The sequence below is a fragment of the Vigna unguiculata genome, chromosome 5, assembly GCF_037176805.1.
Source record: "Vigna unguiculata cultivar grain cowpea cultivar isolate G323 ecotype 2 chromosome 5, ASM3717680v1, whole genome shotgun sequence".
NCBI classification, from domain to species: domain Eukaryota; kingdom Viridiplantae; phylum Streptophyta; class Magnoliopsida; order Fabales; family Fabaceae; genus Vigna; species Vigna unguiculata.
The window spans coordinates 54,380,605-54,395,304 of NC_140796.1; the positions used below are offsets into that span (position 1 = coordinate 54,380,605).

The 14,700-nt window shown below is 29.6% G+C and overlaps 1 protein-coding gene across 1 annotated transcript; it reads right to left on the minus strand.

Annotated features, from left to right (window-relative positions):
• Nucleotides 1–613: 613 nt before the first annotated feature.
• On the minus strand, nt 614–5,536 carry SULTR3;4 (sulfate transporter 3;4). Its single transcript, XM_028070123.2, has 13 exons — nt 5,146–5,536; nt 4,986–5,034; nt 4,670–4,877; nt 4,275–4,446; nt 3,007–3,072; nt 2,808–2,921; nt 2,603–2,719; nt 2,353–2,479; nt 1,988–2,274; nt 1,702–1,892; nt 1,519–1,604; nt 1,363–1,439; nt 614–1,090 (listed from the first exon to the last, which is right to left on the minus strand). Exons 1-13 carry the CDS (start codon nt 5,470–5,472, stop codon nt 947–949), a joined length of 1,965 nt encoding a protein of 654 aa, XP_027925924.1. The 5' UTR covers nt 5,473–5,536; the 3' UTR covers nt 614–946.
• Nucleotides 5,537–14,700: the final 9,164 nt, after the last annotated feature.

The following is a 14,700-nucleotide window of genomic DNA, read 5'->3' on the forward strand; positions in this document are numbered from 1 at the left end:
GCATATCTATTTTATCTATCATAATTAAGGTTTTTATCTTCTTATAGTATTATTTATAGATTTTAGGTTAATAATTAAAAAACGTTTGAGAATTGTGACTTAAAGAAGTTCTTTTCTTGAAAATATTTTTCCTTTAAAATATATTGTTTGTGATGCTTCATTATAGAATTTATAGTGATGTTTTCTTTAAAATATTTTACCTTTTAATAATAATAATACTAATAAAAGTAACCTAGAAGGAGTAAAGACACAAAAAAGGCTACAAGTTTTGGTCTTAGATTTTGTTCCTTTTTTCTTGAGAATGATGCTAAATCTTTTGGTTGGGGTCTTCAGATGTATTGTTGCCTCTTTCTAAAATAGAACTATTAATAATGAAATAAGTTCTTTTAATTAAAATAAAATTTGATCATCAACAGATCTTCCTCTTAATTGCAAATATTTGATATAAATGGATTTTTAAGGAAAGATTAAGAACCAATGAGATTTGTAGATACAATAAAGCAAGACTTTGTTGGTGGCTGCTTACAAGCAGAAAGAGTAGATTTTTTGATAGATTTTCAATGAAAAGGATTCCACTTTTGATTCTTTAATATTTTCTTTATATTAATCATCGTTTTTAAAAGGTATGAATTTGATGCCCTGATTGAGAGATTTCAATGTTCTCTCATACATTGAACTCAAATTGTCTACATATCATACATTACTTTGATTCATTTCCCTGTAACAAGAAGCAAAATTGCTATGTAGCAGAAAATAAAAGGAGTAACACAGATCCTTTTTATGGCAACTCCTTTTTTTCTTTTTTACGGGGAAATATTGTTTTGAAGGTTCCTACTAATAACAGAAATTAGACTCTCCGGAAATTAACAAGCATTCGCCACATAAACTAAAAGTTAGAGTTTATCCTCATAAGTTTTGTGGTTCCATGAACACCATCGATGGGAAATCAAGGTTGAGCTTTCCAGATCGATGAAATGTCAGTTACAGCTTCTCCCACTGTGAGATAGACTCCTTTTAATCCAAAGGATTCCAAAACTTTTGACTTGTGCAATTTTTCCGCCACATTTCCAACAGGATTTGCCAACACAAGCTGCATGAGCCAATCATAAATGTAGAGGTTAGCAACAAAATAACTGGATTTGGATTTTCTTTGCTGTTCATTTGATGTGTCTTCAAAATACTATGATGACCATTGATTTTAAAATTTTAAAATACATTAAAAAGATTTTAAAGTATTAACATGATATATTTTCAATGTTTAAAAGATGACAATAACAAGAAAAAAAAATAAAACCAGGACTTTAAAATATCTGCAGTTTTTTAGGCACTGTGAGTTTGGGACATGCAAATCAGTGTCTGTACCTGAAGTGATCTCTTTTCCAGCGTCTTTTTAAGTTCACTTAAAGTCTCAAGCCCACTTGTGTCTATGGCTGTGACAGCTGAGAAAAGAACATTGTTGGAGTCAATATGTGACCAAACTTTAGACAACTAATGTTGTAGGTCCAATGAAATATGTACCTGTCATGTCTAAAATCATGCACTTCAATGCAGCTCCATCATTAGCTTTTATATGTTCTTCCTCTTCTCGAACCCACCTCAGTATCCTGTTTCAGCATAAGCTCTAAATCATAAGGAATCATGGATTCAAAAGCAGCATACTAAACTTCACGAATTAAAATTATAGAAATCTCATTGACCAACCTTTCTTGAAGATAAGTTGAGTTAGCGAAATAGATTGGAGACTCAACAGCCAAAATGAGGAATGAAGGGACTCTAGAAGCTTCTTTGTATTGGTTTATGTTGTGGAATATTTGAGTTCCTTGTATATTCCCCAGAACCAAAGTGTTTGGTCGAGTGACATGAAGCAGGATCTTGATGACTGATATGACAACCTGAATATTGATGGCATATCAATTACATAGATTATCATGCTATTATATTTTAGATTTGCAATAACAGGAAAAAAATTAATGAAGTATCAACTTACTGCTATAGCAAGGCCTAGAGGGACTGAAATGAACAGAACTCCGAAAAAGGAGCACAGACATGCCAAGAAATCAAGTTTGTCAACCTTCCACAGTTTATACGCAGATTGATAATCTAATAGTCCAATCACAGCAGTGATGATAATGGCGGCTAAGACAACATTTGGTGTATAGTAGAACAGAGGCATGAGAAACAGAAGGGTAACTAGAACAGCTGCAGCCATGATTATATTTGAAACTGTTGTCTGTGCTCCGGCATTGTAGTTAACAGCGGATCTAGAAAAAGATCCTGCGAGAATGTTTTACACATAAGATTGCTGCTTCTTAAATAACTAGACATATGGTCAAATTAGAGGAGAATCATTACCTGTTGTGACATAACATGAAGAACAAGAGCCAGCCACATTCATTAGACCAATAGCCATCATTTCTTTGTTTCCATCCACCTGGTAGTTCTTAAGTGATGCAAATGTTCTACCTACTGCAATTCCTTCCTGAGATATAAGAAAATTTGACAGAATAAGTGTGACAGTTAAATGAAACTACATAATATGATATATTATAACATAATATGAAAATGCAAGATATAAGATTTTCATGACCAGTAGATAACTTACAGTTAGAGATAAGATCCCAGTGATAATGCCAGTTTTGATAGCAAGAGCCAAGTAAGGACCACTGAAGTATAACATGTTTGATGAAGGTGGATTAACTCCCTTTGGTAAGTGTCCAATCTACCAGAAAATAAATAAAATAGTAGTTATTAGAAAAAGAAAATATATTTATATGTTGAAATGCCGAATGATCAAGTATGTATCTTACAATTGAAATCTGATGAGTCTTATCTCTCAGAAGAAAGACTAAAATGGTTGACATAATAACTGATGTCAATGGTGCAGCGGCTGAAACCCAGAAGAGTTTTGGTTTCCTCAAGCTCTGTTGCAATGATTAAGAACAGTCAGATCTAAATAACTCAGATTAAGAACCATATAAATAATTTGTGGAAGATAGAGATATTTACAATGTGCCTTGTGGTCATCAGGAATGCCAAGAAACCGAATCCCAAAAGAATGGTTTGCCATGACCACTGCAAAGTTGGTGAAACATGTTAGAGAACATGCATTTGTTTAAGCTTGTACTTGCATTTGTATGACAAGTATCTTTCCTTTAAAAGTGACCCAGTTCTTGATTTGCAGTTATTGAATGGAGTAACATAAATAAATATGATTTTTTTGCTTTTTTTATTCTCCAAGAACTTTTTTTCTTTTCTTTTTGGGAAGTGATTCCCTATACAATGCTCCAAGAAAACATATTTTGAAAAATAGGTATCCTTCGCTTAAAAATCTTGGAGTACAATGATAGTTTAAATTCTTAAAAAAGAATAAGTTCGATGAGAATGTTTGAAAGAGTTGTGTGGTGGAGAAGAGTTAATTATTTTCTTTTCTATGTAGCTTTGTCAGAGTATTATTAGCCTTCACCTTTAGGACGGTAGTAATTAGAAAATTATTCGCATTTCAGAAATAAAAAATGATGCAGCTTTCGTATTATGAAGACTAGACACCATTTGAAAAGTTGAAAGATTTAATTTAGAAAACAATTTTCATGTTTGAAATTCATTTAAAAAAAACATAATATTTAAATTAAGTTTTACACCGATTACATATTTGTTTGTCTCAAAAATTAAAACCTTACACGATATACTCTATTCCAGCTAAAATAAAATATATTTCTAAAAATATTCATGTACAAAAAATTGGCTAATAACATTTCTTTAAATTTGGATGAATCTATTTTTTCAGGACAAGTTAAAGAAAAACTTTTCATCTCATAATGTTTCTAGTTTGTAAATGAATGGAGAAGAGAAAAGAAACAGCAACATAAGGTTCAAAGGTGTACACGTGTCAAATACCCAAAGAATCAAGTCACCTCTTCTTACCTTTAATTTATTTAAGTGATAAAAATATGTTAAAAATAAATTTATTATAAATTTTAAAGACTAAAAATATAAAAGCTCATTGTATTTATATATTCTTCTAATAAAATGACATTTATATATTTGAAAAATTATATATAAATATGTACACATCTTCTAAACATTAAACAGATGTGTACATATCTTTACAGCTTTTAAAAATGACTTGAAGTAGAAGTATTATTTCAGAAAAAAAAGAAAAAATTGTGTGTGATTTAGAATAATAGTTTAACTTTTCCTAATTGAAAAATATTTGATTGGAATCCTGAAGTAAATGGAAATTAGATTCGATGGTGATGGTGGTAATGTTAGTGTACCTCATGTCTTTGTTTGAAAACAGAGACCATGACAGGAACTATTTGCATCTTGCTGGTAAAGTGCACTATTCCAAGTAAACCTTTCAACTGCTGCAGTGACACGATAATTGCAGCACCGCCTGTGAATCCAACCAGTGTCGCCTTCGACAGAAAATCAATCACGAACCCTAACCTGTCATAGCACAAGTAAACACAACACAATCAATCAACGTTTTCTATTTTATTCTAATCAGAAAATCATTCTCATTCACCAACCAGTTACAGTTACAGTAACAGTAACCTACTGCAACAAGCCACCATAGATTCTTAGATTTTTCTTTTCACTGCTTTATTTATTTCATCAAGAAAAAACAAAAAATCGAAACTTTTCATGTTTTGAATCAGTGAATTAGTACCTGAGTATACCCAGAGAAGCTTGGAACACACCAGCGAAGAAAGTGGCAGTGAAAGCCAGTCCAAGATACAGAGAAGGGTCTTGTGAGTAAGAAACTTTCTCGCTTAACATTGATCCCATAACCAAAGACGCGATCGAAACAGGTCCCACTCCGAGATGTTTAGAACTTCCTAGCAGCGAGTATATCAATGGAGGCACAAAGCTTGAGTCTGCACCACGTTCAACCCGGTTCAACCCATTTCAACCGTTAAACGTGCATTTATTATACTTTACAACAAACAAAAACAAAACACGAAAGAGTAAAGAGAAATACTAACATAGTCCAATAATGGGTGGCAAGTTTGCAAGCTTGGCATAACTGATCCCCTGCAAAGAGACAACAACGTTAAAGTATTCAGTATTCAGACAACGTTGTCATTATGTCGATCATAAAAGGATAAGAACTTCGCGGCGGAAAAAAGGGAAGCGCGTCGAGACCTGAGGAATGGCGAGGCTGGCAATGGTGAGGCCGGAGATGAGATCGGAGCGGAGGAGGGTGAGGTTGTAGTTCGGGGCCCACTGGAAAATGGGGAAGAGATACTGAAGTGCGAGGATAAACTTTCTGAAAGAGGTTTGGTTCTTGAAGCGGTGGAGAGGGTCGTCGGGGAAGAAGATTTCGGAGACTCTGTGTCGGAGTTTGTGCAGTGTGGTTCGTTGCGGTGGTAATTGCACTGCATGGATTTCCAACGGTGTCTGGGTTTGGATTCTGAGGGTGGTGGCTTCGCGGTTATCAAAGTGTTCCACTCTGTTCGAGTTCACACCCATGGATTATCGCTATGCTTTTCTCTGTTTTCTTCGTTTTCTCGGTTTCTCTGAAAAGCAAGCACAGAGATGGTGCTAATTTATAGAGCAAACATGTTTTACAGCGCAAAGTAACTGTCCCTGTGGTTACTCGTTACCGTTTTAACTTGTGTTGCAGGGACATGACCGGCATTTTGTTTTATTCTGAGGTATATTCTTCATGTTATTATTACTTTTTTTTAAAATAATTGTTTTCTCACTGCCATTTTCTTTGACTAATTATCTCATAATTAATTTTACAATAAATAGTAGTCAACTGGTTTAAAGACTGAAATTTGATTTAATGAATTAACCTTTCCCATGCATCTTAAATGGACAAATTATTTATTTTATTGTTCTGACTTGGTATTGTACAAGAGCTAATTAAATTCTTACCACAATTTCTTAAATTAAATTTTATTGCCCACACAAAATTATTAAAAAACAAATGTATATTGACTTTTTTCCTTTAATGGTAAATAATCATCACGCGAAAAATGTTTTCAGACTTTTGCTTAATTATATTTCAAATACAGATTTATTTTGAATTTCCCCTAACTTTATTTAAGAATTCACGCATTTTAGGTTTAAGGAACCATTTATTGTATAATAAATTTTCATACGTTAAAGCAATTGAGTATACGACACACAAATCTCTCTTATGATAGATTTATTTAAGATTTAGTACTTTTCGATTTCTGTAATTGAATTCAAGAAACTCATGAAGAAATTAACACGAGATATATTTTTAGAATAAGTTTAATAAGATCGAAAACTTGATATCTGATTTATTTGATTAGATTATTAATTAGTTTAACTGATATAAATATATTTATATAAAATATTTTAAAAATAATTTATTTTAGGAGTTTTCAATCTATATAAGTTATAAACTTCATAATTTAAAATCTTTAGTTCAATTAATTTTTTTCCAATGTTATCTTTCATATTTTAATGGATTTATCTTATCTTTATTTTTTTTTCTTTATTATTTTTTTTTGATTTTTTAAAACAAAAGAAACGTAACTATGATTTCAATCAAGAAATTAAAAATTTTAATTTTAAAAATAACTGTAAGTTAAACTTGATTAATACTATCAGTTTAATTAAAACAGTTTATTTAAATTAAAAAACACATAAAATTTTTATATAAATATTATAAGAATGTACTTTTATTCGCAAGTTTTATTTATATAATAAATATTTATATTATCTTCACAAATAACCTAACTATAGTAATTAAAGTAATGTATAAGTTAATTTTGGAAATTTTTTTATTAATTTCATTCCTTTAAAAGTATATTTATTGTTTGAGTTAAATATATTTTTAGTCTTTTATTTTAAATAAAAATTAAAATTAGTGACCTAATTTAATTTTTAATTTTAGAATTGCGTGCATTTTATCTTTTTATAATTTTGTTAAATTTATTTAATGTTTTAAAATAGATTTCATGATAACTTTTGAATTGTTTGCATAATTTGACACATTTTCACTTCAATTTCGTTTGAAACGTCAAAATAAATCTAACAAACTCTATTTAAAAAAATTAAATTCATACAATTTTAAAATTTGGCAGCTAGATTAGACCAAAATTTTATATTGAAAATAATTTTAATTTTTACTGTAAGTTAAAAGATTTAAAAAAAATAGTTAACTTTAGTTAAAATAACATAATATCATTTCACGTGCTTTAGTGGTAGACTTTATTAAGCAGTGTTTCATACTTTAGTGTTTCTTACTTTAATTAAAAGATTACATTTTTAATTAAAAGATTAAAAAAAATTAATTTTTAATTACTTTCTTACTATAATTGATTAAAAAATTAATTAATTACATTTTTAAATAAAAGATTAAAAAAAATTGTAGAGTTTGTTTACACAAACGAGTAATTTATTATTTATTTTTATATACCGTTACAGATATACCTTGTAATTTTAAACTTTTCAAAACTTGTTATCTCTCTTTCCCGCACCTTGTTTATTTTAAAGTTAACCAGAGTATATTGACACTATTGATTAATTTATGTTTTTTTTTGTAGTATGTGTTGTTTGAATGTAATCATATATAAGTAAATGGAGATGAATATTAACTAAAAAAAGATTTTATTCCTCACAATGATTAGTATCAGCATTTGGATAAGAGTTTAACCAAAATGAAATTTTATTTCTATCTAATTTGATTGATATAAAATCTAAAGAAAAGATTCTTACACAAAAATCTAGTGTGTTTTAACATGGTGAACATAAAGACACTCCCCAAAAAAAAAGTACTAAATATAAAAATGAATTTCACTCAATATATATATTTTTCAAATTATATTATCTTAAATTATTAAACGTCGTATAAAAAAAGGGAAAAAAAATCAAATTATAAATACATTATTAACTTAATTAAATTTTTTATTATTCAATTTTATTGTTTTTGTAAAATTTATGTGTGTAGGCCAATATTTCTTAATATGTTTGTTTTATTTTTGTTACGATTAATAAATTAGACATTAATTTAGACAATAATTTTTTGATAGTTAATATTATAGACTAATTTAAATTTTAACTTACAAACCAATTATAATTTAGATATTAATTTCTTTTATAAATTAATTAATATCATTTTTTTTTTCTAAAATCGATTGTCATGTAATAATTTTCTTGTAACAATAGTTTGTTTTTTTCGATTGAAAATGCTCTTGAATGTTGTGTGATTGTCACATGTAACCATTTTTTTAAAAATTATTCACTTTAAATATGCTTGAATTTGAGTTTTTTTTTTTTCATGATTGTTGAACAATTAAGTATGTTATTGGTGATTATTTATAACATTTAGGGATTTTGAGTTATGCCTCAAATGGTAGATATTTCATCTTTCTGAGCTGTGAAGTAAGGTTTTATTATGAAATAATGTCATTATTATGATTAGGATGAGAAAGACCATTAGAAATCATTACCCTAACATGAAATTTAATTGTCAATTCAAAATTAACTTCATGATCTAAATGATAAATAATCAATTTCAAAGACTATATGAAATAATTTATGATCATAACATCACAAGTAAAAAATAATATATAAGAAACAGTAATTTTAATTTTAATTCAATTAATTGAACTATCATGTTCATCAATAGGTAATAATATATTATTACCAAACTCGCATAACATTTTTCTTAAACATAATAGATATGAATTAAAATATGAATAATAAATTATACTGCCATAGATTTTACAACATAATTTTATAGAATAGTGTGAGAGTTTTATATATATTTTTAATTTAAAATAAGAGTTTATTTAATATAAATATAAAAGGTGATGTGGATTGTGTTAAATAAAAAATATATAATTATTATTAAGACTTGCTGGTAATTCAATCCAACTTTTGAGTTTCATTTGTGATTGCCTTAAAAACCTGAACCAATCCAAAACTCTTATAAGGTTTAGAGAAACTCATGACTCATCTAAAAAAATCCACTCTTATAATCATTGTGTTACAAATTGAATTATGTTTTTTTTTTCTTCATGTCTTGGACAAATATATTATGATTTGACTTATTAATTGACTTAACACCTTAAATTAATTTTTGTGAATATTATATTATTTTTTAATTAGATTACTTTATATATATATATATATATATAATTTGATTTTGACTTAATTAATTCAACCCAACCCAACTTTGTAAGATTGAATTATATTTAATATAAAAACTCAATTAAATCTAATTTTTTTGAATGAATTAAATTCACTTAAATCTAATTTGACCTAACCTTGGAACCTCTCCCTAATTATAATTATTTATGTATGCCTCATGATTGTATTTTTAGTGTTTCATAAAAAGTAGAATAAGGGTATTACAATATGAACAAAGCACATATGTCATGATATCAACCCAAAAAAGAATACTATTTTAATTTAAAAGTGACAAGCTTTATAACCTAAGTCACTCTCAATAGAATGAACAACTTAACCCCACTCAATATTCCTAAGTTAACTTCCACAACAGTTAAACTTAAACCTTATCCTAATAAGTTAGGCAAAAAAATTACACCAATTAATTCGTACTTTAGAAATAGTTTCATTTTGTCCTTAGTGTCGTAAGCACATATAGAAAAACCTGTTTTTTTTTTTTTTTTTCTGCTCGAAATGCTTGTTAATTTGTTTCCTACAGCAATAAAACTCCACTTTCGTTATACTATTTGGAAAATCCGAATAACTTTTACTTACATGATTTGGTTCTATATATATATATATATATATATATATATATATATATATATTTAACTATCTTGCAAGTGACACCTCTGGTTTTTATTTATATTTTATGTAAAAGAGGAGAAATTCCATATATGCCTATTTATATTTTACACGATTTTTATTATTGGGAAAAATAAAAAACATAAAATATATGATTTTTTTTCGATAAACAATATTAAAGAAAACGTTATTATCAAATAGGGTTAAATATGTTTTTTGTCCATCAACTTCAAGTGAAAATTGGAATTAGTCCATCTTCGAAACTTGGACCCAATTCAGTCCTCCAACTTTAGAAATATGTGAATTTAGTATTTTAACCAAATTTTGTTAAGTTTGTTTGACATTTCGAACGTATTTCTCAGCTAACAATCAACTAACGCTAAGGTGGAATTGTGTCAAATGATGTAAACAATTCAAATGTTATCATGAAACGTGTTCGAAACGTTAAATAAATTTAACAAAATTGGATTAAAAGAACTAAATTCACGTACTTCTAAAATTGAGAGACTATATTGGATGAACTAATTCTAATTTTTACTAAAAATTAAAGAACAAAAACATATTTAACCCTATAAAAAATTACAATTGTATATTTAATTGAATGCACTTTTCTTGGGAGGAAGAACCAAAGTCAAAAAAAGTCTTTTCGCTTTTGACTCTCCAATAATTTAGGTAAGTGCTTGAGAAGTTGGCAAACATGTCAGGCAAAGTCCTCTTCCAATGTTCCAATGTGGATGCATTGTTCAATACCAAATTTACTAAATATATTCAGAAAATTGGAAAAAAAAAAGTTCTCCAAATGCATGCTAAAAAAACATGTGGTTGCTGTAGCATAGTTGTCTTCTACATTCTTCCACACTCATCTTCTTCTCTTTTTCTTGGGATTCATATCTAACACAAGGGTCACCTTAAAACAGATTATACGTTTACATTAGTTCTGGCTTTGTTTATCGCAAGTTGAATACAAAGAATAATATTAATGACTTGCTTTATCAGATTGTAATCTCACTAAAAATCAGCTTCTTCCGTTCATCTTTGACTGAAGTTAATTAACCTATTGATACAGAAATTAAAACGTGAATACAGAAAGAGATTAAAGAGAATATAAAGTACTCTCCAAGTAGTTCTGACAGGAAAATAGGGTTAGGTTTAGTTAGGAGAATTAATAGAACAGTGTTTACGCGTTGATTGAAGGTCCATCTATATCCCACTTGGAAGATTCACCACTACAAATTCTACATCTGGATTGCTGTTTATAAAGACAACCAAATAAAATTATTATTGTTATCCCACCCATAATTTGGCCCCTGATTTTAATCATTTCATCATCGATTTAATTATTCATAAAATTGATACCATGACCCCACCATTGTTCTTGATCATCACACTTTAGGGTTCTCAGTGTCTATCCCTTACTTGGTATATATACTACTGGAAAATTCTCTCTAAACGAAGACTCGATTATAAGTAGTATATGTATAATATCATTGAAAAATAATGCTTTAAAACAAACAATTGTAATAGTTCTCCACTTCCATTGATCACAGGACCAATTTATTGCACACCTTATCAGAGACATAAAGGTCATTTATATATATTTAAATTTGCTTGAATATTATAAAAATATATAAGTCAGAAAAATATTTATGATCATGATTAAGCTGAACACAAAAACTTAACACAGAAGAGATAGAACACCGATGAGACTACCGATAATAAGACTATTTATGAGACTTGAATTCAACCACACAAGAAATTAATCCATTCTCAACCCAAAATCTTAAACTTTAAGGTAATGAGTTTACGGGTCTTTATCTTTATACAATATTTTATTTTTTCATTTTTAACCAGTACGAGACTCACACTTAAATTTCTAAATAGGACATTCCGAGAGATCCGTTAATAGGAGAAAGTTAGGTACACATGAATGAGTTGGTACTATTGTGTGTTGGTGTATATATATCGTTCTTTTCACTTTCTTCTTCAATGAAAAGTTTTCCATTTGTTTTTTGAAATTTGAAGGGGGCAATATGATGAAAGTGAAAAAAGTTAAGATTTTGCTTTTGTTAAATGAAATAACGCCGCTGGGTGAAGAATCAAAGAGATAGTCAAAAGTTTGTGCAGGGTGAAGCACTCAAGAGCCACTAATATATTTGAGGGTAGATAGATATTTTGACAAATACATGGGAGAGTTGGTGCAGATTCTGCTGAATTGAAGAAGAGAAAGGGAAAAGGACAGACTAATAATATACGCGGCGGGAGAGAGTTGCGTTAGATTGGTGCATGCGTGTTGGATCGATAAAGATAAGGAAAAAATTTGATGCATGATGAATGAGGTACCCACAATTGATGGATCAGATTCTGAGGGAATTCAAAAGGGAACACAATGGATGGAGTAGATGCAATTTCCTTTCCCATTTTCAGAGGTTCTCTGCTTAGTATGAATAATTAAAGCTTTGATGGTAACACGTGGCTTGTCACCAATGATAGTTCCATTGCTGCTGTTGTTACTGTTGTTGTTGTTGATGTTGGTCAGCGTTTCCAAATTCCTCTGCATTCGTTTTATTTTTTTGCTCACACGAATTTGATTCTTCCTTTCGGAATGATCTAACTAGATTTCTCTGGAAAGCTTTCTTCTTAAAGCACGGATCAAAATTAATCTTCTCAAGTCACTTCTATCTTTGGGGCTGGAGAAGGAATAGGCACTATTATAATGCACCTTTGCTTTTTCCCTCATCAAAATCATTTCTTAATTAGGCTAAAGGGTGTGCAGAAAAGTGTCACCAGTACTCATTAATCAAATGGTGATCAACCTCAAACTCAGAACTTTCTTATCTTATGTAAAGAGAGGGAGGGACTCACAGATTCGGCTTTTTTGTATTTTGGGATCCATTTCAACTGAATTTTTGTAAAATCGGATTCGTTAAACTTTTTTCTGCAAAATAGGGTCAAGTCGGACGACATTATAGGTGAAGTTGTCAGATAAGAAGATGACTTCACTTTTGAGATGAATAGAAACCAGTCTCCCATAACACAATTAGGCTTTAAAAAAAAAAACAAAACCAGCATGATTGAGAATGACTTCACCTATAATGTCGTCCTTAACCCTGACAACTTGATCTTATTTTAAAAAAAAAATTCAACCACCTCATATTTGCAAATTACAATTCAAATGAATCCCAAAATACAAAAAAAACCCATATATTGTAAAGCCGACAATATCTTTTTGTTTGGTGATTGAAGTTATAAGTGTATATGTGTAAATATTCCAATTTTAAACGAAATTTGCATCAAATATTGTGAGAATAAACCAACGAAGAAAACAACAGAGAGCAGAAAATTTGAAGGGTGCTGAAAAGGAACAGATTCCCTTTTTCAAATTTGTACTTATTGCTCAAACTCAGCAAGAGTTGCTCTGACGAGATGATAACTGTTGCAAAGTCAGATTGAATTAATTATAACAAAATGAATCCTTACTTCTTGGCCAATAGAAAAGCATGCACACCAAAGGCTATAGTTCAACTTCTACTATACCCTGGACCATACAAATCTGCATGCATCAGAATCATTGATATGGCCTCCACGTGAGACACTACAAAACCTCAACACAAATTTAAATCTCTTCAACAGTAGCAGGCTGCCACCAATCAAATATTTATGATGCACAAATTCAATTTCTGTTTTTCAATATGTTTATCAGTAATATGTCTGTCTTGTAACTTTCATCTTCCTATAAAAACAACAAAAAAAACACTAATTATTTTGTCTATTGTTTCACTTTATTGTTTTATCATCTTTAACAATAACAAACATCCTATGATACCATGTTGCATAGACCGAATATGTGTCTTGTTATGACCATGTTGTTGAAATGAGTTTAAGATTTCTGGATTTTAACAAGCCATACACTTTATTGCACTGTCATGGTATTTTGATGATTTTACCGTCTACATTTGCATGCTTTTGTTTTCAAAATGGAAGTGTTTAACGATTCTCTTATTTCTGGAATTTAACTTTCGATCAGTTTTTTATGGTTTATAGGTTTAAAATAGAAAGACTACATTTAATCAATATATATATATATATATATATATATATATATATATATATATATATATATATATATCAGAAAGGGGTTAAAATGTTTTTGTTCCACTACGTTGGTGGCCTGGTGTACGAAACCCTTGTTCCTTGTTCCATCGATCTCATCCATTAGTTGTGCTCTGCAGTCTTATCAGATCAAAGAAATGCTTAGAGAAGCCATGCAATATCATATTTATGAACATTAAATATTGATCAGTGAGAAACATGAAAGAAATCTGCACTTCTGTCACATTACAACACAAGAATACAAAAAAATGGAAGTGCTGAATGCACGATTCAAAGCATTAGGTAGGAAAGCAGAAAGCAGCTATGTATCTTGGTGCTTCACTAGGGGTATCCCTTGTTCTGAGACTAAACAACTTCAAATTTAACACAGAAAGTGACAAAGTTGGCTTTGGAAAACGTGGTAAGTGGAGGAGTTTATTCTTGGAATATACCCCATATATCTCAGATATATCTGCATTCATTTCTGATGTTTTCGTAGATATAATGATTTGCAAATTGATTCATTTGGGTTTCCCAAAACATCATTACCAAAAGTCAACTTTGAGGATTTTCAAAGCATGACGGTGTCTTCTGTGCCATTAAAATCGTAGTGGTGAAGGCACTGAGAAAGAAACCTATATATCCTGGAATTGCAGTTTCTGTGAAAGTGGCTAGCTAGTAGAATTTATATGTGCTGCCTTGCCTTTGCACGTGGAATAACATTTACTTAAAGGGAACGACAACGGAAGAAGAACATGTGAATTCAAATAAAATTAAGGTCTAAATGACGCACTTACGTGTACAAAAAGGAAAATCAGCGGAACCCTGAAAGTGTTTGGTGGCTTGTTTTTATCAGAATATAACCATTTCTGT